At 36.7% G+C, this 27,230-nt stretch overlaps 1 protein-coding gene and 1 long non-coding RNA gene across 3 annotated transcripts; one reads left to right on the top strand and one right to left on the bottom strand.

Moving 5' to 3' along the window:
* The first annotated feature begins 1,098 nt into the window (after positions 1-1,098).
* sc5d (sterol-C5-desaturase) lies at positions 1,099-7,449 on the top strand. Of its 2 annotated transcripts, none has more exons than XM_007235639.4 (5): positions 1,099-1,176; positions 1,506-1,723; positions 2,765-2,897; positions 3,489-3,589; positions 5,044-7,449. In XM_007235639.4, exons 2-5 carry the CDS (start codon positions 1,514-1,516, stop codon positions 5,491-5,493), a joined length of 894 nt encoding a protein of 297 aa, XP_007235701.3. In that variant the 5' UTR covers positions 1,099-1,176; positions 1,506-1,513; the 3' UTR covers positions 5,494-7,449. The 2 variants fall into 2 exon arrangements, with proteins under 2 accessions (XP_007235701.3, XP_007235702.3); XM_007235640.4 differs by having other exon boundaries at positions 1,147-1,189.
* A 17,469-nt stretch (positions 7,450-24,918) lies between these two features.
* On the bottom strand, positions 24,919-26,380 carry LOC125782444 (uncharacterized). The gene is made up of 3 exons (XR_007425131.1): positions 26,267-26,380; positions 25,060-25,150; positions 24,919-24,971 (listed from the first exon to the last, which is right to left on the bottom strand). It is a non-coding gene; the product is annotated as an uncharacterized LOC125782444 (long non-coding RNA).
* Positions 26,381-27,230: the final 850 nt, after the last annotated feature.

Here is a 27,230-nt window from a genome sequence, read left to right as displayed (position 1 = left end):
ATATATTGTAAATGTAATTATGACTAATAAATACACTCTCAACTATTAAACTACACGTGAATCGTACCAGTGTAATGCAAACAGCAGAGGGCGATCTGTCTCCCTTTCTGCCTATTATACTCACATTCACTGATTACAATTGGTAAATATAAATATTTCTATTTGTCTAAATAGCTGGTTGCTTATAAAACAAAAGTAGCGTATATATTAAAAAATAAAAACACACATTTTTAAATGCAAAATGTATAAAAAACAAGAATATAAGCAGATTAAAAAAAATGACCATATTACAACATATAGATAAATAAACTGAAAACTAAAAAACTAAACTATAAAAGTCACACAATGTAAAATGCACAGAAGTGGTGAAAATAGTCAAAATAATTGCAGGTCAGTTTGTTGGTTTATCTCTCTGAAAGATGGATGGCCATCAAACCAAGCTGAACTGCTTGGATTTTTGCACCAGGAGTAAAGGCATAAAGTTATCCAAAAGCAGTGTGTAAGACTGGTGGAGGAGAACATGCCACGCTGCATGAAAACTGTGATTAAAAACCAGGGTTATTCCACGAAATATTGATTTCTGAACTCTTAAAACTTTATGAATATGAACTTGTTTTCTTTGCATTATTTGAGGTCTGAAAGCTCTGCATCTTTTTTGTTATTTCAGCCATTTCTCATTTTCTGCAAATAAATGCTCTATATAACAATATTTGGAATTTAGGACAAATATTGTCTGTAGTTTATAGAATAAAACAACAATGTTCATTTTACTCAAACATAAACCCATAAATAACAAAATCAGAGAAACTGTTTCAGAAACTGAAGTGCTCTATTAATATTTTCCAGAGCTGTATATTGGAATTTCCTTTCCTAACCTTCTCTTTAAGTCTCTTTAAGCATCAATTATATAAAAAAATATATTAAAATAGCTTTAAGCAGGTAGCACCTACGCAAACTCTGCTCCTTTAAACATTGCTCCTGAATCTATAACCCCATGAGCAGATCGCGCTTTTGGCCAATCAAATTCGAGGATTCCTGCTTGCGTGATGACGAAACGGCCTCCTATTGGTCGCAGCAGGGTTGTGTGAGTGCGTCAGGTGGGGGGTGTTGTGCTGGTTTGTGTGCTGGAAGCAGAAGCGGGCGTGCAGGAGCTGGAGTACTGCAGCACCTCCCCAGGTAAGACACGGAGGTAAAGTCTCTTCTGTACAGTTAAAAACAGCGTGTTTACAGCTTTTACAAACACACGGTGCATTATGGACATTATTATATATACTGTGTTTCTTACTGTGCTTATAAACTGTGTTTATAATGTGTTTCTCAGCTGTTTATAACCTTTGTTTTGTCTATACAGAGATAAGAGGATATACAAACTTCTAAATTAAATTCGAATAGTTATATATTAATAACATTTTAAGATTGAATCCACAGATATTTATGTATTTATAGGTCAATATCACTGAATTGTGATGCTTTTTGTTTAAATAAACCTCTTTCTCACCCCACAGTGCCAACCATGGACCTTGTACTGAACTTTGCAGACTATTACTTCTTTACTCCCTATGTCTATCCCTCCTCCTGGCCTGAAGATGAGGCTCTGCGGCAGATCATTGGACTGCTGGTGGTCACCAACCTGGGTGCTGCGATTTTATACCTCGGCCTGGGAGCTTTAAGCTACTTTTTCATATTTGACCACAGTTTAATGAAGCACCCTCAGTTTCTGGAGGTCAGTACTGTAACTCCTTCCCTTTACATATGAAAATAGCTTTCAAATAAATATGGACTGTGTATTATTAATATGAGAGGAATATATGATTCAATACTCTTTTTACAAACCTACCTGACTTACCTAATACTTAAATTATAGTATTTAATTATATATATATATATACAGCTTTCTTTGATTTGACCAAATTGAAAAACCTTTGGAATATAATCGAGGAGGAAGATGGATGACCAAACAAGCTGAACTGCTTGAATTTTTGCACCAGGAGTAAAGGCATAAAGTTATCCAAAAGCAGTGTGTAAGACTGGTGGAGGAGAACATGATGCCAAGATGCATGAAAACTGTGATTTAAAAACAGGGATATTCCACCAAATATTGATTTCTGAACTCTTAAAACTTTATTATGAATATGAACCCTTTTTTGCATTATTTGAGGTCTGAAAGCTCTGTATCTTTTTGTTATTTCAATCATTTCTCATTTTCAGCAAATAAATGCTCTTAATGACTATATTTTTTTGAAATTTGGGAGAAATGTTGTTTGTACTTTATAGAATAAAACAACAATGTTAATTTTACTCTACTGGCTATGGCTTTCTTCAAAACAAATTAACAATTAGTTGATAATTAAATTTCAATAGTTGATTATGTTCATTAATACTGGCAGCCCTATTTGTCTGGAGGCCAAATACTGAATTTTTAACATGCTCTATTGCATGTTTTCATTGATTAAATCACATTTTCACCCACATATTTCCTAAATTAAATAGCTTAATGCATTTTGACTTGATAAAAAATATATATATATATATATATTTTTCATGTACAAATTATATTTATAGGCTTTTTTTCAGCTGAATAATCTTGTTTTTCAAATATTTAGTACTTCCTCAATATCTTAACATAGAACAAAACATAGACAGAGCAAATTTCCCAAGTTGCACTTTTGATTTTACATTCCCATTTCTGTTCAGTCGAGGCTCAATATCTGCACACATTTCCACACCCAGGTTAGAATGTCATCATTTGCTTCTTACTCCACAGAACCAGGTGAGGCGTGAAATAAAATACGCTATGACTTCTTTGCCGGTGATCAGCATTCCCACCGTCGCACTGTTCTTCGCTGAAGTTCGAGGCTACAGCAAGCTCTACGACAACGTCAGTGACTCTCCATTAGGTAAGTGACTCAGCATACAGTATGAGGTATTATTCATATAGTTCTGTTCCACAGTTACAGTTTTGGAAAAAAATAAGAGAACACTTCAGTTTCTGAATCAGTTTCTCTGATTTTGCTATTTATAGATATATGTTTGAATAAAATGAACATTATTCTTTTATTCTATAAACTATGGACAACATTTCTCCCAAATTTCAAATCAAAATATAGTCCTTTAGAGCATTTATTTGCAGAAAATGAGAAATGGCTGAAATAACAAAAAATATGTAAGATGCAGAGTTTTCAGACCTCAAATAATGCCAAAAAGAAAACAAGTTCAACACTTTGGTAAAATCAAAAAAATGTATTGTTTTTAAATGGTCTCTTTTTTTTGTCCAGAGCTGTATGTCTATATTATAATAATAAATATTTAAGCAATATTTTTTTTTTTTACTTATGTACTTTAGTCTGTCATACTTGCTTTAGCTTTCACATTTATTGCCACATAAAAAAGATTAGTATTTTTATGTGTTTTCTCTGTTTATTTACTCTTTTTCAGTTTAGTTAATCTAATTCTGAGCTTTTCTTCTTTCTCTTTTTTATCGTTTTCAGGTTGGCCAGGGCTGATTTTCAGCATGTTCTCATTTCTCTTTTTTACTGATATGTGCATCTACTGGATTCACAGGTTCCTTCATCACAAACTCATCTACAAGGTACCTGCCACGTTTACACTATTCTAAAACACACACACAGATTATCTAGTCAGTTTTGAAGAGGTATTGCCAATAGAATAGGTCTGTCTGCTGCAGATAAACATGAACCTATTGGCACCGTGCCCTAATGCCAGGTGCGGGATAAAGGGGTATAAAGCCCACCAGCATTGAGTTGTGGTTATCCACCCTGACACATTAACACTTTTGTTGCTAAATGCAATTAAATCCTTAAAGCAATGCTTAAAACCATAGAAAAGCACCTTCCCTGTACAGTAGGGACAGTTACTCCAACAAAAGCAGGGCAGATAATACCCTTATAGCTTATGCCTGGCACTAGGCATAGTGTCAAAGGGTTCATGTTCTTCTGCTCCAGAGAGTCCTATTCTATTGGCATATATTCTCAAATACAGGGACTGGAGAAACTGCATGTGCATTTTCACATTTGTGTCAGCAATGGGTGCAACATAAAGTGGCTGAATGCAATTATTAGACATTTGGACCTGCAGTGCACCAGGAGTGGCATATTTATCCAAAAGCAGTGTGTAAGACTGGTGGAAGAGAACATGCCAAGATGCATGAAAACTGTGATTATTCCACCAAATATTGATTTCTGAACTCGTCAAAACTTATTGCTAAATAGTTTTGAATAATTTTACTGTAATAATCAGAAAATTCTATGTACAATTCAGGGGTTGTATCCTAGGGTTTTCTTGTTTTGGCCTATTTTTTAAACCTACTTTGGTATAGTAACCTGACCTTTATTTGATATAGAGCATATTGTCACTTTCCAGGGAAAAAGACCTGTATCTCCAAAACTACAACTTTACTGGAGAGATAAAACCTTCTTGACCTTCAATGGCAGTCAGTGTAAAAAAAAAGAGTTTATTTCAGGTCATGTTGGTTAATTTCTATAGATCCATTCATCATGAAATTGTGACACAGTGTAAGGGACAGTTTATGTAGGATACGTATATGCTTAAATTAAGCAAAAAATTCTTAAAATAAGCTATAATCACAAAGTCCCAAAATGAGTGAAGCAGTACTTAAATCAAGCAAAACCTTATAATACCTTAGTTTGGGTTTTTTAAATTTGTACACAAGAATCAGTATAACTTGACTGGTGAATTTTTGTGCTTATTTTAAGATCAAATTATTTAAAATAAGGTGAAAATTCTAGGTATGGCTGAATAAGATCATTATTCCTAAAATAAGTAAAACAATCTTACGTGTACACAGTGCTTAATAAAACAAAAAATATATCACAGAAAAAAAAGATTTATTGCCTTAAAATGAGATAATTTCACTTTTCACAATTTAAAAATATTTTTTTTGTAGTGTAAAATGAGTGAAAATTGGTGATATTTGTTTTTATTAGAAAGCAACGCTATATAATTGTATACGTATTACAATTACCTAACTAATAAACTCACAAACATGTTCATGTATTTGTGCAGAATTTCCACAAACCGCACCATGTTTGGAAGATCCCGACTCCCTTTGCCAGCCACGCTTTCCACCCTGTAGACGGCTTCCTTCAGGGGCTTCCCTACCACATCTACCCCTTCCTCTTCCCCCTGCACAAGGTGCTCTACCTGGCCCTGTATGTGTTTGTGAACATATGGACCATCTCCATTCACGACGGAGACTACCGGGTCCCCGGCCTGCTGGAGAAGATCATTAACGGCGCGGCGCACCACACCGACCACCATCTCTTCTTCGACTACAACTACGGACAGTACTTCACCCTGTGGGACCGAATCGGACGCTCCTACAGACACCCCTCGGCTCTGATGGGGAACGGGCCGCACGACTGCATCAGGAAGCTGCGGGCGGAGGGCAAGCTCGGCTCAGGTGGCACGGCTGCCCGTGCTAATGGGCATTCTGCTCGTGCGAAGAAAGAGTAGATAATCAGCCGGTTACATCACAAATAGTGACACCCAGAGACAAGCCTCTGCTCCTTATCTCATATTCCTCTTTGATTAAAGAAATGTTCTCTTAATCCTGTAGAGAGACAAGCCAAGGATAAGAGCTTCCTGCTATCTCCTTATCGAGAAGAGACTGAAACGCAGCTTAAACATAGAAAACATTTCTGAGAAGCACAGGCACTCGAGAGTCTTACCATAATTCAGCACAAAAGCACTGTTTAAATCATTTATTTTTTAAACCTTTTTTAAAACATACATTATCATTAGCACTCAAAAACCTTGTGAAACTTGTAAAAATTCTTTACATGGTCGTGAATGGACCAATAGAAATGCTTCAAAATGCTTCAAAGCTAAGAAGGTTTTTACAAGGTTTTTGCATGACTGAGATAATATGCAGATCTGCTATAATGTTGCTAGCTTGTACGGTGTTTAGGAGATTCAGAAAACACGGACTGAATCACAGAACTGTTGCTTACAACAGATTTTTATATATATATATATATAAAAAAAAACATGACCTATATAATAACCATATAAAAAAGATACAGATTTTGTAGGGCCCTAGGTTTTGCCAATATGCCAATAAGCACTGCAAATCTTTTATTTTATTTTATTTTTTTTGGGGGGGGGGTGAACATACATCTTCAAAATGGTAGCTTTGCATGTTAATCTAAAGAGATTTTTATTTAATGCAGAACTGTTATATTAGTTCATTAATTATAGATGGCATGGTTGTGTAAAGAGCACTTACGCAAATAATGTGGAAAAATCTGTATCCTAAAAATGGTAATATGGGTTGATACCTGATTTAACCACCATTGCTAGTCACTGCAGGCTAATCAGATTTGTTTCTCAAGTCTGATCTGTTGAGATGACACTGTTTACACTGCTATTTGCAATTGATCAGATTAAAATTGGGTGTCATAGGTGTATCTGCATTGGTTGATCTGATTTAAGAGCCAGAGCATCCAGTTTGTAACACATCTGTACAAATTAAATTTTAGTCGTGTTTCACAAATCATACCAATGTTTTTTCAAAAACAGTCTGGATTAAATCTAAGTGTGCCAAATATATATTTTGTTATAAAAATAAATCTGGATCCAATTAGGATAGGCCTTAAAAAAATCAGATTTAGCCTAAACACAGATTTAGCCCATTTTGCACAAAAGAACAGCTGGAGTTGATTTTAGTACAAGAGATTCCACACTTTGTAAGTACAAATTTGATACATGTGCTACACACCAGAAGTAGATATTTTATACATTATAAAAAGGGATAACACACAGCCTTGCTTGAAAAGCCGAAATGTATATTATACACTGCCTGGCCAAAAAAAAAATCAATCCAGTGTTGCATTAATTTTTCACCAAGATCTTGCTGCATGCATGATGGTAGAGTCTTCTCCATCCAGCACATCCCAAAGATTCTCAATGAGGTTAAGATCTGGACTCTGTGGTGAACTCTCTCAATCCATGTGTGAAAATGATAATCTCATGCTCCCTGAACCCTGAACTCTTTCACAATTCCAGCACCATGAATCCTGACATTGTCATCTTGGAATATGGCCGTGTTCATCAGGGAAGAAAAAATCTATTGATGGAATAACCTGGTCTATATTCAGTATATTCAGGTAGAGTCAGCTGACCTCATTCTTTCAGCACATACTGTTGCTGAACCTAAACCTGCAGACCAACTGCAGCATCAACCAACCCCACATCATTTACTTACTGAAATCCAGGTGAAGGCTTTTTTTTGGCCTGGCAGCATAATCTTAAAAGTGCCAGTCAATTCGTATTATAATGATCAGTCTGTCGTCCAATAATAAAGGGTTATATATTTAAACTACGCCTGTATAGACCTGTTTTTGTTGGTATGCATCTGCTGTGTGGTTGATAATGATGGGCTTTTCCAATAAAGGCCTATTTTTAATCTCATTGTGTTTGGTGTCACTGTGATCCTGACCTGGCAGAAGCAGAGAAAATGAATGAATGAATGAATGAATGAATGTATTCAGTGTTTGTGGAGGTATTCAACACTGTGTTACCAACAGCACACAAACAAACACACACACACACAAACACACAGGCTTGTATTTACAACACACAGTGCATAGTAACACACTATGTGATTTATTAACACACTTCCAATAGTAGTCAAATGTAGTGCAGAGAGTCTGCAGACCCTAAAAAGCCTTAAAATTAAAAAAATAAATGCCCTAATTTGTTTTAGAATATCTTAAATTCATCTTCCTACAATCTTAAAAATCCAACAAAGTGCAGGAATGTTTTTTGTATTGTACAGGTTAATTTTGCAATTGCTTTTAAACTGTACTGAAGGTGTGAGGAATTGCATTATCCCACTGGAACCTGTTTTGAGATTAAAAACATTTCATCTATTGTTTAGGCAAAATTGTTCATTTACATTTATTAAAAGTATTGAACCCTTTGGGATTACTTGGATTTCTGCATAAATTGGTCAGTAAATGTGTTCTGATCTTCATCCAAGTCACAACAATAGACAAACACAGTCTGCTTAAATTAATACCACACAAAAATATGTTTGCATGGTTTTATTGAACACAACATGTTAACATTCACAGTGAGGGGTGAAAAGTATGTGAACCTTTGGATTTAATAACTAATTGACCCTCCTTTGCAGCAAAAAACCTCAACCAAACGTTTCCTGTAGTTGCAGATCAGACTTGAACAACAGTCAGGAGGAATTTTGGACCCTGTGAATGTTAACATGTTGTATTCAATAAAACCATGCAAACATATATATATATATACTTTTTTTTGGTATTAGTTTAATCAGACTGTGTTTTGGTGTGACTTAGATGAAGATCAGAACACATTTAATGACCAATTTATGCAGAAATCCAAGTAATCCCAAAGGGTTCACATACTTTTTCTTGCAACTGTATTGTAAAATATGTGGATGTAACATTGGTTTTGTGCTTTTTATGTTTTGTTATTGTTAAAGTGTTCTTAATTTAGCTTCTAACTAATGTTAAAAAGTCTATTTAATTTTACTAACCCTAGTCTATCTTTAATTTCTCAGTTCTAGCAGATACCCTGAGTCTAATACAGTTTCTGATTAAGTACTGATCAGTCTAATCCCAGGAAGGGGTTAACAGGAGAAGTGTTTATGTTGTTCTATGTGTCACACAGCAGAGGGTGCTGTTGATTCATACATTTTCCAGCTTGTTTCCACTTGCATTGCCAGAGGGGTTTCAGTGATTCAGTGTGTAAACAGATCATACATTATCTCTATAGTGAGTCTCTTTGTAGCCTTCAGTTTTCACGCTAGGTAAATTCGGGGATCGATAGTGTGTTCAACACGTTTCTGTTCGTAATACTCCTTCTAATCCCCACAGCTTTGACATCACTTCATTCATTATGTGTGCTTTGGTGAAATCACAGCATTCCCTTAAATTGTGAATATAGAATTGTCTTTAAAGCACCAGTCTGGGGGATTGGGGATTTCGAGTTCTTTGTGGTGAGAGTGTGTCATTGCCGAAAGCATGTGTATAAGTACTTTTATTGCAGGTTAATATACATCATTTGCTGTGGGGAAATCTCTGTATTTCACTATAGTGTTCATTTTATTCATAGTATGTATTACATATTATGTTAGACATTGCAGGGATGAATATCCCAGAACACGGATACCATTAAAAAGCCACTAAACCTTTTTATAAACCTTTATTCACCTTTAAAAAAACGTTTTTATTGCAATCATTTTTGCCTCTGTAGCTCCCGCTCAAGTTCAACTGTGCTATAGTTGTGGATGATGTGTTCATGTACTTTGGTACGCAGACACAACATCACAACATGCAGATGAGTCAGTCAGTAATCCCGCCCACCTGATGACATCCAACCATCTGCTTCTCACTGCTATCAGAGTCATACTACTGCTGCAGCTCAGCCAATCAGCTCTCTCCCTCCTGAACTGCCTCTAAACCCATACATCACCCAGTGCCCCTCTCAAACTACCCCTCCAATTTTTAAGCCTTTTTCAAAATATTTTTTGTTCCCTCCCATTTAAGGAAAGTTAATGCTTCTTTAAAGCAAAAATTAAGTAAAATTTTGAGGATTTGTAGCCTTCGGTTTTGATACTAGGTATACTCCTGGATCAATAGTGTGATCAACATGTTTTTATTCATATTACACATTTTAATCCCCACAGCTTTAACAGCACCTCATTTATTATTCGTGCTTTGTTGAAATCACAGCATTCTCTTAAATTGTAAATTGTATATCTTTGTCTTTAAAGCTACAATTTGTAAATCTGTGGATTTAGGGGATTTAGAGTTGTAAGAATGAATGAAAGTATAAAGTTACACTTATATAGCACCTTTCTAGAAACCCGAGGATGTTTTACATTTACTTAGCACTCATCCACACACCTGTTAGATGCAGCAGCCCATAGCACACAGCATACTCTCAACCGGAAACCACTGTCCACTTGAAGGACTGCATCAGGCACTACAGCATTTACCCTGGATAGAGTATTAATCCATAGCTCACATAAATACATACATTCTGTTTTTCTGGGTCATTTTAAAGTATCCAATTTACTTGATCGCCATATTTTTGGACTTCGGGAGGAAACCCACACAGACATGAAGACATTGGACCCAGATAGGGACTTGAACCTAAGACCTAGTGCTGGAAGCCAAACATGCTAACCACATGCTAAGCCACCATGCCACCCAAAGAGTAGAGAAGATAGATACATTGATGAATGAAATTCATGTGTTTTTTAAATGTTCTTTTTGTTCATTTATGAAATACTATCAAAGCTATTACCTACAGCAAACCTACCAGACCACTCTGTCTTCAGAATGAATATATTTGTCATTGCAGCGATGGTGTTTCCAGGACACTGATACTATTATTTACAATATTTTAGCCGCCTCCCGTTCAGGAATACTGCTGTTTTCTATCATAACAACAACAAAAAAAACTCAGGGACTGCTGCTTTAACTGCGATAAATAAAAGGTAAACTGGTGTTAATCGCACAAACAGAGTCAAAAGCAGTGAGGTAACAGCTTTGACAGCCGCTTTAATCAGAATGGAAGCATCCTGGCCAGTTAATTTGTATCTATGGCAACAGGTCCTGACTTCCGACACCCCACACACTGGAGCTGCGCTGAACACATTTACATATAAAACACGGCTGAATCTCCACGCCTCCTCCTGAGGACGCTCATACAGTCTGACAGGCTCTTGATTGTTGAGATAGCACTGCTGTAATTTGCAAAAGTCTATCACCTTATTGAAATGACCTTATCAGCGTCTCAGCACCAGGTTGCTTTTACACCTTCATCTGAACAGCCTGGTCCTCTCCAGCGCATCCAGCTGAGCACAGCTGTGCACGGCTTAGATGACCCATTTAGTTAAACTCTTTTTAAGGGTGGGCTTTTTATTTCGTCCCTTATGAACCGAGCTCTTTTATTTTTTTTAAAAAAGCATTCTGACATAGTAGACAAAGACTTGCCCGTGGCTCTAACCTGTAGACTCGCCAATGGCTCTGAAGCGTAGAGGCTCTTGCACACATGTTGCGTGTGCATGCAATCACATCCTCAGTTCTGTGAATTTTATGGGAGGAAGGATGGTGATGACTAACCGTTTGCATATATACATATATATATATATATATATATTAGAATATCATTGAAAAAATACTTTATGTCAGTAATTCAGTTTAAAATGTGAAACATATATTATAAGTGTTTATTTATTTTATTTTTAATGATTATCACTTAAAGCCAGTGAAAACGCAGGACTTTTGGCAGTGTGGGCAGTGTGCCAAGTCCTGCTGGAAAATGAAATCTGCATCTACATAAAAGCTGTCAGCAGAGGGAAGCATAAAGACTTTAAACTTGATAATAAAACACAGTGGATCAACACCAGCAGATGACATGTCTCTCCAAACCATCACTGATCATCAGTACATTTTACATTTAATTTGGAAATCAAGGGACCAGTGTCTGGAGGAAGAGTGGAGAGACACACAGTCCAAACTGCTTGAGATTGCTGGTGTTGGTCATATATATATATATATATATATATATATATATATATATATATATATATATATATATATATATATATATACTTGCCTCTGAATGGCAACAGAGCTAGCGCTGCAATTAGCAGCTGATGCTAATTCTGCTGCACTCAGCCTAAAAAACTGCTGCAACTTCACTAAAAAACTCACTCTTATAACAATGCACTTTAGCAGAGTTGCTTTATTGCTCCTTTTACCAGACTCGTAAAATTCATACATAAGGCGCACCAGATTATAAGGCACACTGACAATTTTTGGGAAAAATAAAGTATTTTAATAGTGCCTAAATATGTCAATCACAATATTATTATCATTTTAACACCACTGATTTAATGTTAAAGCGACTCTCTGTACATTTTGGGGATTGGGGGATTTGGTGACCTCTCTTGTAAGATAGGTCTATAAGATATATATGAGCCAGCAGCGTAGCTCATAGTGGCATTTGCCATTTGTACAGGGATTTGTGAATTGGGTCTGGGAGAAGGTTCCTTTTTTAATCTCTTATCCAATTTTCTCCCCAATTTAGCCGAGCCAATGAACCCATCCACTCACTAGGACTCCCCCTATCACTTGCAACGCTCCTGTCAGTGCACAGGGTCAGAACAAGCACATGCCTCATCTAATGCATGTGAAGTTTGCCACTATATCTGTTCATACGGCCACTAATGCAGCATCACATGGCAGTCAACACACCCAGAGGAAAGCGCCGCTTCACAGCTCTGAAACATCAGCCAACAGAAGCCTGTTCCAGCCACCATCACAATGGTAGTGAAGAGAATTTAATTGTGATTAGTGCTCTATTGTGCACCACCTGCTAATGATGAAGGTTCCTTTTTTGGCCCACACTTTGAATTCTCTTTTAATGTACTTTGAGTTGTGAAAAAAAAGTATTTTGCCATTCTACACTCTAAAAAACAGAGGTATGATATGAGTACTTTTTTGTACTCAAAGGTACACTTTTCATAATTGTTCCCCTTAATGGTACAATATTGGTCTTTACAGGGTCAGATTTGTTCCCTCTGAAGTACAAAGTAATTTCTAACAGCAATAAGTACAAATTTGTACCATTTAACCAGACAAAAGGTACATTCAGTATTCTGTATCACTGCACTAATAAATTTTGGACAATTTTGGATCATCAAGTTCTTGACACATATTTAGTTGATGATAATGTTTATAATCTTTATATTTACTGGCACAAAATCCATGGGTACAAAAAAGGACTTTCGCTGAAAGGCACTTTTTTGTACCTCAGTATAAGGTACAGCCCCAGCGACAAGCTTTGTACTCTTTTAAGTACAAATCTGTACTTACTTTTCTTAGTGTGTAAGGATTAGGAAAACACACACACACACAGGTAACACTTTAAAATAAGGGTACATTAATTAACACGACTTAAAACGTTATTAACCATTACAAATATTAAGCTAATGTCTCAGATCATTAACATTTTCAACATTCTTAAGCATTCAAATGTAGTACTGTTTAATCAAGTCTGTCAATTAATAATTAGTTGAGACATAACCATATTTAACCATTTAACATTGACTATTACTGTCATAAATACTGTTATTTATGACCCTTATTGTGAAGTGCAACCCAAACACAGACCATTGTCCTGCTGTAGAATTCAGCCTCCTTGGCATCATCAGTATCTTCAGTACCTTCAGTAATTTTGTGTTACAATCTATAATTTGGTGACATTAAGTTGAATCTGTTCTTCTTTTATCTAAGGAGGTAAAGAGCAGACACAGAGAGACTGTGCCATTATAATATCTCTGTGTTTGCAGTAGTTCTTGAATCAGCATCATTAGCAGCACAACACTTGCTTGACTAAACAGCAAAAGCAATGGTATGTGCCCAAAACCTACCAGACCACTCTGTTTATAAAATTAATACATTGAAGCATTTTTATTCATTCTTTCAATATTTGTCCATTCTTACCTCAGAAGAAATACTACTACCTTCAATTTAAAAGAAAAAAATATTTAAAAAGACTGCTGCTTTAAGTTGATGGTTCTAAATCCAGGCGAATATTATTTTTGTGCACGTGAAGCAGATAACTACTGTAATGATAACAAAGCACAGTGGGGAATTAATGCAATTTACAGTTTAGTCAGATTAATCTATGTATTAATTTAATTATTGATTCGTCACTTGCATGGTAATTTGAGCAGTTTGTTTAATTTCAGAATAGACTTGGCTTAGTTTCAGTGTGCGTGTGTGTGAGTGTGTGTGTGAGAGAGAGATAGAGAGAGAACGAGAGAGAGAGAGAGAGAGTTTATGAACCCAATCACTGAACTTGAAAATGGTCTTTTATTTCATGCTGGGTGAAATGGGTTTATTATACGGTGGATGTGCATGATCGCGTGGGATGCTGTGTGACTCATTTGTATCCTGGCAGCTAGCTGAGGTAAAAGAACACATCATTTAAAAGTTCACTTACTGGGTTAGAAATACTCCGGCACATGCCAGGGGGACAATTGCTTTGTGGACAACAATGCCCCATTTTCTCATGCATTATTACTATCACGGGAAAAGCAAAGAGGAAATTAATCATCAAATTTCTGTCCACCTGGAATTATCTGCTGCCTTTATTTGAATCAATGCCACTGCATTCGGAACAGAGCTGTCAGCGTCGCGGCTGCGGCCACTATCTTTCAATTACAGAGCAGACCTAGCTTCATTCTGTTTGTCTCCTAATGATATCTCGGGGCTGTTTACCGGCGAGCCCCAATATACACTATGTATATTTTTCAAATAAAATTAATAAGTAACACCTTTGGAGAATTTGTGTGATTTTTTTTTTTCGTTTTTCTTTTGTTTTCTCAATCATGATCCCCATTTGCAAGCGACGTAAAGCTACATCAAGAGAAAGAGAACTAGAGAGAGAGAGATCCAGCTTCACGGCAGTGCTGCCTGACTGCTGCCGGTATCACAGATAAAGTGCATCTATTTTTGATGGTGTATATCCATTGATCTGGAAAAGCTTGAAAATGAAAAGTTGTGATTGCATCAACTTTTTTAATGCATCTATTCCTTTTGTAACGGTGTTCTGTGGCATCAGAGTGTGGGCTGGAAGCTGCCTCTGCTTACCCCGGCAGCACCTCGGGCCTTACCCAGGCAATCATGTTTCTTCTCAGAAGTGGATTTTGAGCCGGGCTCAAAAGATTGCCTGTGTTTTATTCCAACATTTGTTTTGTTGAACCTGAGGCTCAAATAAATACACCAGCCACTCTGCTTGGCTTTTGAATGAAACCTGCCATGTCTGGCCCGCTGTATCTTTCATCACTGTCCTCGAGCATGCCACGCCGCCGGGCTGATTGATCACGAAAGGATCACAATAGTCTTGGGAAATTATAACCCGCCTTAAGTCTCGGGGATGTGGAGCATTAGCAGTCGTAGTGTGATCGCCTGCCAGATTATCATAAAACAAACTCAGACAAACAGCCCTGCGCTGGACTAGAGTGAAGCTAGGCAACAATCTTCACCAGATTATCCTGCTTGAGGCGGACATGCTGTTTTTTCAGTAGTGGTAGCATCTCTCCAAAGAACCCTTTCTGACATATTTTCCTTTTAATGGAAAATCTCCATTCAAGATGCTGTGTAGTCCAAGACTAGGCTTAATCCCTGTGTGGAAAACTGTGCCTTTCCAAGGCTAAATCAAGCCAGCCTTTAATCCCTTAAAAGGTCAATTTGTCAATTTTCTGCCTGATATTACACGAACAAATCTTGAGGATTTTTATTCAATCACTAAATAAAAAGGATTCACGTTTGATAAGAAACATTAAGTAAAAAACCTAACTCTAACTGTAAGATAAAATATTGAAACATATTGAAGCAAATCTTAAAATTGGCACTTTTAGCATTTTAAAATCAAGAGTTTCCTGAACACATATCAATCAGTTCAAGTCCTCCAAACCTTTTGATTAATTTCAGCTGTCTGGTTTGTATGTTTTTATGATCTTAAATTTAATAATGAATGTAAATAACTCATTTTACTGCAGAGAAAATGGGTTTTGTATCACCTACACTTGTAGCCTGTATACGGGACAAGGCCTGTTTAGGGATAAACCTTCCAATGGTGGGTTGATTTATCAAAACTAGGGATGGGTGATATGAGTTTCTATGAGATTGTTTGCACAAGACTGTACAGTGTATTCTGTACTATGCTGATTTTTATTCCTCCAGAAAACAAACCGTTCCCGATTTTAAAAATGTATTATCTGTTTTGTAAATGAATCACACTCAAATGGTATTTATTCATAGATATCATATGGTCAGATTTAAATATATTGCTAGTTACAATATTTTGTCCAGCACTAATAAGAAGTGTTCTTAACACTTCACAGTCTTATTTACAGAAATATTGTATTAAAGAACCATTTAAAATCTGACATATTTCAGAAACCAAGTGGGGTTCTACTGTAGGATCTCTCTAAGCAATCATGTTTAATATCTTTATTATCAACATAAGCATGATGGATGAGATGGTTCTAGAGAGGCCTTTAGCGAGTATATAACATTATATTATGTAGAAACATTCAGAGTCAGTTTCTATTCACTATTCACTATTTGGACCTGTAAAATTAGAGTCTGATTTGTTGGCACTCTTTCTATTGTCAGTTTCAGGATATGTGAACAGAGTAATCTCTCTTGGGTGTAAACCTAAACAACCAATCTCCTCATGTTTACGCTAATTGGCTGTTCAGGTGCAGTTTAACCTGATTTATTACCCAGATAATTAATATAGTACATTATCAGAGCTGAATTGCTCTGAAATATGTGCTAATCCAGATCAAAGAACCTCCTTCCAGTATTTACCTCTATTTACTACTTTGCTCCCACCCCACACAGCTCTGACCAATCAACAAAGACAGTGTGCTCACATGATTTGTTGCAATGAATTTTGTTAGATCTGCAGTTTTCCCGCAACAAACTTGTTAACGGATTCAATCCATAGAAATTGTTATAAGAATTTGTTATAGGTTCTGAGCTAATTCAAACCAACCTATAACCTTTCAATGTGTCCTGAAGTATCCCACACCGCTGTTGGGTTGATTGATGAAGATGATGAAGATCACAATAGTCTTGGGAAATTATACCCTGTCTTGAGTAAAAGCAAGTGAGCCTCGGAGATGTGGAGCATTAACAGTCGTAGTGTGATCGTCTTGCAGATGATCGTTTTAATACAATTCCTGCTCGCACAATGAACGCTGTTTGTGTTGGCGCTGGGTAAATGCAAAATGTCACAGCGTGACATCTGCCCATTGGTGATAATGATCTTGTTAAGATTGCCGTTTGTTCTGTCTTGGACTATCCTCGTATTTAATTCCGCTCTGATTGTGCAGCCCGATCTGTTTGTTTCATGCGCTCTATGACAACAGCCCTAGGAGAGCAAATTCGAGCACCTGAGATGAAACCTCTATTATTGCCCAGATGGTAAGCAACCAAAGACAAAAGAGCCGGAGCCAGCATTCTTCACCCACAGCGCTCCACGCTCTGCGCTGTACAGCCGCTATCCAGGAGAAGTCATGTTCATTTCCCACTCACTCGTGATGGAGATTAGGAGATAAAGAACGCTTTATTGACTTTTCATGAAGTAATAAAATGTGCTGGTGTTTCTTGTATGTTCACGTGCCAACCTTGTTCCAATCTTCTACCATTTCCCTCAGCCACAATACAGTCTTTACAAAAGGACACAAAGGCTTGTTTCAGTGACGCCACAAAATAAAAAATAAAAAAATAAATAAAAAATGCATTTGTGAGGCTGGGAAAAGGAAGTAGTTTCATGGCATTGCTCCATAGAACAGTGTCCGAATGTTTGGCATCTACTAAAAGTTTTTAGGTCTAAAGTGGATCACTGATGATGTTGAAAATAAAGGTTTTTATATATATATATATATATATATATATATATATATATATATATATATATATATATATATATATATATATATATATAATTGTTTCTTTCCGTGATCACATGGTTCTAGAAAGACTTTTGACATTTTGTGGATTTTTTTCAGACTTTTTCAAAATTTAAAACATTTCACAAAAGTAAATGGTTTTATAGGAACAAATTTTATTATTTGAAAAATCATCACCTTATATCACTATTCCATATATACATGTATATATATACATATATATATATTTACAGGAGATTATTATTTTAGCAGATACTAGGCTACTCACATTTGTCTTTATTTGGCCTGTGAATATTAACACATTTTTGGTGTTTCCATTAACTAATGTTTTGATTAAAATGTTCATTTTTTTTGTAAGGACTATAAAACATTTCACAAAACAGAAAGTTTCTTGGGAAATGTTCTCTTTAATTATTAAATTAATAAATAATTCTTTATTTTTTATTTATCTATTTATTTGACTGCTTTAAAATTTAGCCTGTCCACTTATCTTTTTTTCTGAATGATTAAAGTCATTTTTAAATCTTAAATCTTGTTTTATTGTTTTTCTAATGCTTTTGCAATTAAATTTGTATTGTTTTGTTTATGAAGTTCCTTATTGTAGCATAACCTGATTAAATACTTGATTTAAATTCTGATTTAATGGTTTTCAGTACCTTTAAGTTGTAAATGCATTGAAAATAAATGTTACCCTCAATCTATCTCAAGTAAAAATAAAGGTTGATGTGATTTATAATAAACACAATGAGGAGACTGAGGAGAGGTGAGTATTTTTACTTATAATTCACAATTTACAATATTTGACAGCAGTCCAAATAAAAAATAAAACATATTATTATTTACTATTTGATGTGTTTTAAATATTTATATTTATATTGGTGTTCTGTAACAGCTCCTCCCAACCAAGAAATACTACAAAAAATTCAATAACGGTCAAGTGACGTCATCAGCCACACCCCCATCCAGCACTCATGTTGGGGGTCAACGTTTATATTGAGAGTGAGTCATTTGTTCGACTTAACCCGGCGCTGCGCAGTCCGATCGCCGCCTGGCTCGGTATGGTGCATGCTGGTTAGTTTTTTTGTCCGACTTACGTCTGCGCCTTCATCACGTGACGATGACTTCCGGCGTTATAGTCCCGCGAGTGAAATCTGCCTGCAGCCGTCTGACCCAGGCGCTGCAGTTGCTTTCCACCAACTGCGGGAGCCTAGAGCCGCCCTGATGACGACAGAGCTTAATCCCCATTGGTTAGAAGATCCACCGACACCTATCACGTGTGAATCTTTTTATTTTAAAATATATATCTCCTCTAAAACCCCTTAAAAAACACAGTATTTACACTGTCATATCTAGTAGCAAGACAGTTCATTTTCATGCAGTATTCAAAAATATTTATTTGTTCATAATCTGCATTTTATATCATAATAAAGCTCAACTGCTATCATTTTTACTGTTTTATAAAGCGCCCTGAACTGCTCTTATTAATTATCTTTAAACCTACATAACTATTATACTGAGATCTACTTTTCTTTTCTTCTATTGTTTTTGTGTTGTGAAATGCGCTAAACAATTAAAGCTGTGTAAATGAGCATGATGTATTTATTTCCAAGAACAAAGGACAGAAAAGCTGGTCTGCAAATAAAAATTTAATCCCATTATTTATTTAGTACTACACAATACATCTGTAACATGACAGTATGTTTTGTGAACATTTATAACAAGTTTTTATCTCAATTTAATAACACTCATGTTATCTCTGTTTCACTTTTGCGATTTTATTCACACCAGAAGTAAACAAACAGCGCATTCATCGCGAGATCCTGTGTTGTTCACGTGGGCTGCAGGTGGAGACTGTCCGACCTGACTTCTCCGCTCCTCCACCCCGCCCACCTGCACGCGGCTGCTCTCGCTGACCAGCAAGGCGAGGCGCAGCCGCATCTCGAACAAGCCTATTGTTCAGTGTGTTGGATCACTCAAATGAATCAATAAGAAAAAACAAGGAAAACGACAAAATTAGGCATTTAAAAGCTTTAAACATTAAATCCTCTGAAATTACGTGAATAATCATATGATATGTGGGGTGTTTGTACGCTTTGAGGAACTTACACGCTGCTGTAGGAGACGAGTCGACTCGTAAATGATTCGGATCACGAGCAAACTCAAACTCGGTTCAATGAATCAAACATTGTTTTAAGAAGTATGCGGTGGCCTTGCCATGTTCAGGTGATACACGCACTTTGATAAAATTCAAAACAAAGCTCTTTTCAGACACTGGTTTATACTTTAAAACGTGTGTTTGTGACTGAAAACTGAGAAATAAAGCAGCGAACGAGTCACAGAAAGTTAATTTGAAGGAACATTTATTGTTGAGTGTTTTCAACAATGGACCACTCACCTGACCACCAGGATTTTTAGGAAGGTAAGCTCTTCTTTTTTATACTATCAATATATGGTGATTATGTTGAGGCATTTCTGAGTTATTAAGCCAAGGAGACCATGAAGGAGGAGACCATGAAGGCTAGAGGGTGTTCATTTATATATTTATTTTAAACCAACAAAACATAATATTTACATTGACAACCAGTGATGTTAGTAAGGCGTTACTTAGTATCTAATCTGACCATTTTTTTTAGTAAAAAGTAATCTAAGGTTAATGTGTTGCTATTTCCAATCCAGTAATCATATTAACGTTACTTATTCAAGTCACTGTGTGCTACTTTTTTGTCATTTTCCTTAATAAAAAGATATTGTAGCGTTTAGCTGGACAAAAAATATGAATGAGAAAGACATTTACAGTCATCACTTTATTGCTGGAACTGTCGGCCGCAACCACGCCAAAATAAAAAAAAAGTCTCTAAATAACAATAGTCCTCAAAAGCCATATTCGGATGGGATTAGTTTCTCAGGGGGACATCTGTGAAAAAAATTTCACACTTCTACTCAGTGACAAAATTCTTGCAACCGGAATACAATTGAAAAAAAAAACAGAAGGACCAGTGAGTTTTTTTCTCTTGGCCACATGACATCGCGTTCAGTAGCTCCTCCATTTCCACTCACTGTTGTGTTTACACACGCTCAAAGTGTAATTACGGTGCGTGGCAGTGGACAAATAACTGTTTTATTAAACGCGAGGAGACAAAACTCAGAGATGTGAGTTTGGACAGGACTAAAATTACAGGAGGACCACAGAGTTCCCCCCCATAAAAGATAAAATTACCCCAGCACCCCCTGAGAAACTAATGTGTTTTGGTCCTTCAGATAAAATATTTAAAAAAATCTGTGGGTTTTAATGCATAAAGTAGTTTCAGAAGTGTTTACAGATAATAGCCATAATATCCAGGTAACATTATGAGGCAATATTTGCTGCTAATTTGATGCTAATTCTATATTTCACCAAGTAATAAATATTCTCTACCTCATGTTACGTAACTGCTGTGATTTTGTATGACCTATACTATACTATACTATAAAATGTTACATATATCTGCACATTATCATCACCACAACCTTTTACATTGTTGTGTGTCAGTACTGCACTGTTCTGTCTGTTAAATCGTATCATGTCTGCTGTATTTAATATATTTATTGTAGTGTTTTAGTTCTATGATGCACAATTTGTTGCATATTTGCACTTCATTTTGTCTGTATTGTATTGTTGTACCATGTTGCACCATGGTTCCGGAGAAACATAATTCTGTGGTACTGTATATTTGTATTAAGATAACACGTCAGCAGAAGCTATTTGATTGACCTGAGGCTTGAGTCAGCAGAAGTAGCCTTTCAGCTTGTTGTAATCAGGTTGATAGTCTCTGGCATCCTCACTCAACTCACCTGGGGGCGCTATTTCCTAATTTTACTTCTGTTTCTTCAGGTTTATTTCTTTATATTGTCCAAATACTATAAAAGTAGATTTGTTTCTGCTACTTTCCCTTTATTATTAAGAGTGCACTGTTTCAGTTTATGTATGCAGCTTGTGATACATAACAGCTGTAGTGGTTAACAGCTTGGAATAGCATGATGCTCAGCACAAATGTTCAAAATCATATTCAAACCTTTGTGTGATTTGCTGGTTCATCTGAAGTGGGAAAGCTCTGTGGGGTTTAAAGTCTAGTTTCTGAAATATTTACAGGTGTGAACATTCATGCTGTAAATAAGATAATATCTGGAATATCCGGGTAACAGTGCGAGTCTGGATTCAGGAGAAGTAGGATTTCAGATGGTTGTAGTCAGGCTGTATTTATCAGTTCTGTTAACAGAGAATAATTAGTCTAAAATATATAGTCTTTGGTATCCTTTCTCAGCTTGTTTGGGGCACTACTTCTTTTCTTTACTGCTGTTTCTTTTAAAAGTAGGATTGTTTCTAGTACGTTTCTTATAATACTTACAGTAACACTACCTTAAAGACCCACTAAACCCACTAAAACCAACTAATTGTTTTCCATTAATAACTGAAATGTGTTATTTAAAGTAATGAAACATACCAGTCTTTTATTCAATATTTTTATAAACATTTTCTAGCCTTTTAATAAACGGTTTTATTGTGGTAATTTCCACCTCTGCAGTGTCCTCTGTGCTATAGGCTTGGATGATGTGTCCGTGTATTTCGGTATGCAGACACATCACAGTATGCAAATAAGTCAATCAATAATACCGCCCCACTGCTGACGTCCAACCGTCTGTGTCTCACTGCTATCAGAGGCACACTGCTGCTGCTGCAGCTCAGCCAATCAGCTCTCCCTACTGCCCCGCCTCTAAACCCATACATCACCCAGTGCCTCTCCCAAACTACCCATCCCATTTTTTTTTTTTTTTTTTAGCCTTTTTCAAATTTGAGCTGAGGGTGTGGTTTAGTGCCCCTTTAAACATGATAATTTGCTGATGTTATGGTCGCGTGACTGTCAACGACCGATTGTGGTATTTTCTCTGCTGTTGTTTTCTGCTATTGTTCAAAAGAACCCCTTTGGCACCTTTATCATTAAGAGTGCACTGTTTCAGTTTATGTACGCAGCTTGTGAAAGTGGTTAACAGCTTGGAATAGCATGACGCGCAGCTGAAAAGTACAAAATGTAATATCTTAATTGCTAATTCCTTTGTTACTTTCATCGGCCTCTCTACACAGACAACATCTAGCAGCCCGGTGCTAGGAGGAGCAAAAAGAACACTTCTCTTTAGACTGCTAATTGATCTCTTTCGTGTAAAACCACAAATCGTCTGAGGAAAAAAAATAGCGTATTCCCTTTGAACGAAAAACAAAACTTCAAATCAACACATAACACTTGCTGTTCTGAAAGAATTAGTAAATTAGTTGCATCTATAATCACACCACATACCATCAAAGCTGTTATGTTTCGTTCTGTCTGCTGCAGTGAACATCTCAGCTGTTAGGAAAAAAAGTCCCTTCATGATCAAAAGTAAAGTAGATGATAAAGCATATTAAATGAACAAAAACAAGATGCCATTGACTGGCAAATGGCACCACGGTAGTCGGCATATGCTATCTGCATGGAAATGCCGTATATGCCCCTATATAAAGAGTGGTGTTTCTATATATGTTACCTATAAGGTAATATATTATTGTCACATGCTTGTACCTTCTGGCTATATATAGATATAAATGTACATCATATATGAAATAACCATAGTGAAATTTGTGTATGCACATATAGTATAAATATCTGTAGGATTCCTATTTATATGGCATTGTATATTGCACTCTGACTCATATCTGACCTGACGTGTGTGACAGATTAAAAAAAAGTGAATTTCACATACATGACAATACCAATTTTATGACCCAGACATACTGTATATGTCAATATATGAAACTGTTCCAATTAGGTTCTATATAAAATTTGCACATACATATCAATATATGTTTTTACTTTATATTACCATAAATGTCATTCACAGTTCTACACACTTTCAACCCTCTAATGGACCTCTATGGCACTCTTTGGGACACTGTCCAGTAGTTGTCATAGAGTTGGCATAGTGACACTCCATAACAGCACTCGATTCCAATAAAAGCACAGAAGAGCACCCATAGATGGGCACTCATTAAAACACATTATCAAAATTTCTTGATCTTCAAGCGCACCATCATAATTTGTATTGTAAGAACAAGGGCAGCCAATAGGGCACTTTGTCTCAGTTTTATCACTCTAAAGGGCACTTTAGAGAGAGTTTTTTTTCCTTTGCCAGGCACTATAATACAGAAATACTTTGACAAATTCCACTTAAAACTTTACTGAATATTTATGTTAACCATGTCCAGAAACTATGTTGACTTTTTAAAAGCTTAAAAGCATCTGGGATGGACCATCACACAGTGGAAATGTCTTCTGGGATCATATTAATGAATACTCCAGATCTTTTTAGAGGAAAAGTGAGCGCCAGACCACATATTAAAGGACCATCAAGACTAAGACTTTCTCAACTACTCCAAAAGCCAGAGTTTGTCATGGTATGGGGTTGTGTCATTATACTTCAACATTATTTCAGGAAAGTACATTAAGGTTTTAACGCCATATATGCTGCTTTCAAGATGACCTCTTTTCTAGGCACATCCATGTGTTTTTTATTTTATTTATTTCAATTTTTTATCCTGTTTTCTCCCCAATTTACAAGGCCAATTTCCCAACCCACTCAATAAGACTCCCCCTATCACTAGTAATGAGGGTGAAGACTAGCTCATGCCTCCTCCGTCACATTTGAAGTCAGCCACCGCCTTTATTTGAACAGCTGCTGATGCATCATTGCTGAGTAGCATCACAGCGCTAATGCTCGGAGGAAAGTGCAGCGACTCAATTCTGATACATCAGCTCACAGATGCCTTGTGCTGAGCGACATCACTCAGCGACCTAGCAGTGATGAGGGGAGAGAGCACCATTTACCCACCCAGAGAGAGCAAAGCCAATTGTGCTCTCTCAGGGCTCCAGTAGCTGATGATAAGCTTCATGACCTGAATTCGAACCAACAATCTTCCAATCATAGTGGTAGCGTTTAGCCCGCTGGACCACCCAAAGCCCCATACATGTGTTTTTCAACAAGACAATGCAAAACCACACACTGCGCACATTACAAAAAACATAGATACCAGACTGGCCTGCCTGCTCTTCTGATCTGTCCCCAATAAAGAATATGTGAAGAGTTTGCAACAATTGCAATCCCATATAGCACAACTTAGGAGGTGTTTGTATGAAGATTGGAACAAAACAACACCTGAAACACTTCATCACTTGGTATCCTCAGTGCCCAGGCCCGTAGCCAGCATTGTGATGGGGGGGATCTTTTTCCCCCAAAAGTGGACTTCATTTGGCTCTCTACTCCAATGCCCCCTAAATACACGAGCACACTTCAAACCTTTTAATTTAGACATATTTTATTTAGTTTGTTGTGTTTGTTGTGAATCTGTTGTTGCTGTCCTTATTTGTTCGTCTGTTGCTCCCCACTGTTAACATAAATTTGATATAAATGTAAGTGTTCCTCAAACTTCCTACATCTGTGATGTGACTTCATTGTCTGTCTCTGTTGCTCACCTCAGTTGTCTGTTGCTTTGTTCCATTGTCTCTGTTGCTGCCCTCCATTGTCTGTCTCTGATGTTGCTGTCCTTTATTGTCTATCTCTCTACTATTGACATAAATAGATAAGAATTACTTCATTAGGAACACTATCGGTATGGTCATTAAAACTTAAACAATAATACTATAAATTGAAGTGTTCTGTCTTATTAAAATCTTCCTATAACTGTGCTGGGACTTCGTTGCCCCCCACACCCCCCACCACCCCCCTCCCTTCAGCTCGCTGAACTCGGCGCCTGATTGGCTGACAGAGCTCATTTGCATACTGTCTGGTCTGTGAGGGTCTGCTGATTCATTAGATATGCGTGGATTCGTGGAGCGACCAATAATCCGCTTTTAATAACGCGTTAAAGTTGATATTATTTTTTTCTGCCTCAAATTATTTCAAGCACTGTTTGGATATATGTGAGAATTACTGGTGACTGGATTGATGGATTTTCTTAAGTTTGGAGGCGTTTTGAAGGTAAGAGTGTGGGGGAAGCGCTGGAGGGGGTTGGGTGTGTGTCTTGAGTGTCCTGAGGTAAACACAAAGCGAAAGACAAGCAGATTTAAACTCTAAACACAGTTCCGTAATCCGGAGAGGCAGACGGTTCGAATGGTGTATAACATGTCCGCATTCAATCAAATATGGACATACGAAAAACGTAAATATGAAAATAATATTTCATAACTTTCATAAACCAGGCATATTTTGCCCTAAATGTTTATTTTCTGAAAGGAGATACGGCTAAATAGGCTAGATAACTGAAAAGCTTTAAAATGGCATATTGGGTGTCTATATTGAACCTATAGGTATTCATAAACAGCCAGATATTAAATATGATATTTTTCTGGCCCGCCGGCGGGCCAGGGCGTGTTAAGAGGTTAACCCCCTTTTTACACCTCTATACTGTATTTTATATATGGCCTTAGGAGCAACAGGCATGTTGAGAGTAAAATACACCCTAGCTTGATCGTCAGAATTGCAAAGTGAGTGACTGAATGTTATTGTCACTTAACCTACATTTCTTAAAAATCAACTAAAATCCAGACTTTGGAGTTATCGCAATAATAACAGTAATAATCCGGTGTTACATGTACAATATACTATTGGGCTAAGCCGAGCCCGGCACTTTTAACGCAGGGGAGTTGTAAAGAAATAGAAGCCCTGCACTCAGCAGCTTACCGATTTTGGGCCTTTTTTTTGAACAAGTCACCAATATTTTGGGACAATGTTACCGCCGTTTTCTTCCGTTTTCGCTCCTTGTCTTCTTTTTTACCGATTTTCTCAAGTAACTTTCCCCTGATTCTTATTCTTTCCACAAGCTAAGAACAGAAATGGGGGAATTGCCGCCACCTACTGGATTGTAAAACAGTCTGAACAAAATGTGTAAAGAGAAACATTAACAATTTTTCTTACTCGTCACTTCTCTGGGGGCAGGCGGGGGGGGGGGGGGATTGGGGTGGCTGAGGGGGGGTTGTGGGGGATGGGGGGGCTCGAACGAACCCTTCGATCCCCCCTGGCTACGGGCCTGGTGCCAGAACATTGTTTAAGTGTTGTGAGAAGAAATTATAGCATTATAAAATGGTAAATGCTTTACCATCACAACTTTACAGGCCTGAAATGCAAGGATAGATGTATATAAGCATCAAACTATGTGCATTCATCCTGTCTGCAGTTTAATAAAAGTCAAAGATTGCACTTTTTTCCAACTCTGGGTTTATTTATAATTAAACTAAATTATGTATTTACTGTAATATGCAAGTAATATAATAGCAAATTCCATTAACAATTAGTTACAGTATGTTGAAGCCATAAATGCAGACAATTCCTCAATATAAAAAAGTCACTCAATCTAAATTTAACAAAGCTAATCTAAATTTATTATTAAATATGTTGCATGCTAATGATAAGCCTGATGCCTGAGCAAAAATTGAATTTGCAGTACAGCCCTGCCTCTGTATCATCAGCCCTCATTTAGTATTAACATTTGTCATCTTAGATACTAAAAGCAGGTGGTTGTGTACTAATGTGCGCACACTCTAACAGTTAATAAAAATTAACCATAATTCAACAGTACATTGATTAATTGCATAAATGAACCTAACGAGTGCGGTAACAAGATCAACCCCATCAACACGCTCTTTAT

This window comes from Astyanax mexicanus, chromosome 17, assembly GCF_023375975.1.
Source record: "Astyanax mexicanus isolate ESR-SI-001 chromosome 17, AstMex3_surface, whole genome shotgun sequence".
NCBI lineage: Eukaryota > Metazoa > Chordata > Actinopteri > Characiformes > Acestrorhamphidae > Astyanax > Astyanax mexicanus.
The sequence above is the reverse complement of the archived record's forward strand: the minus strand, read 5'-3'. Positions and strand labels throughout refer to the sequence as shown.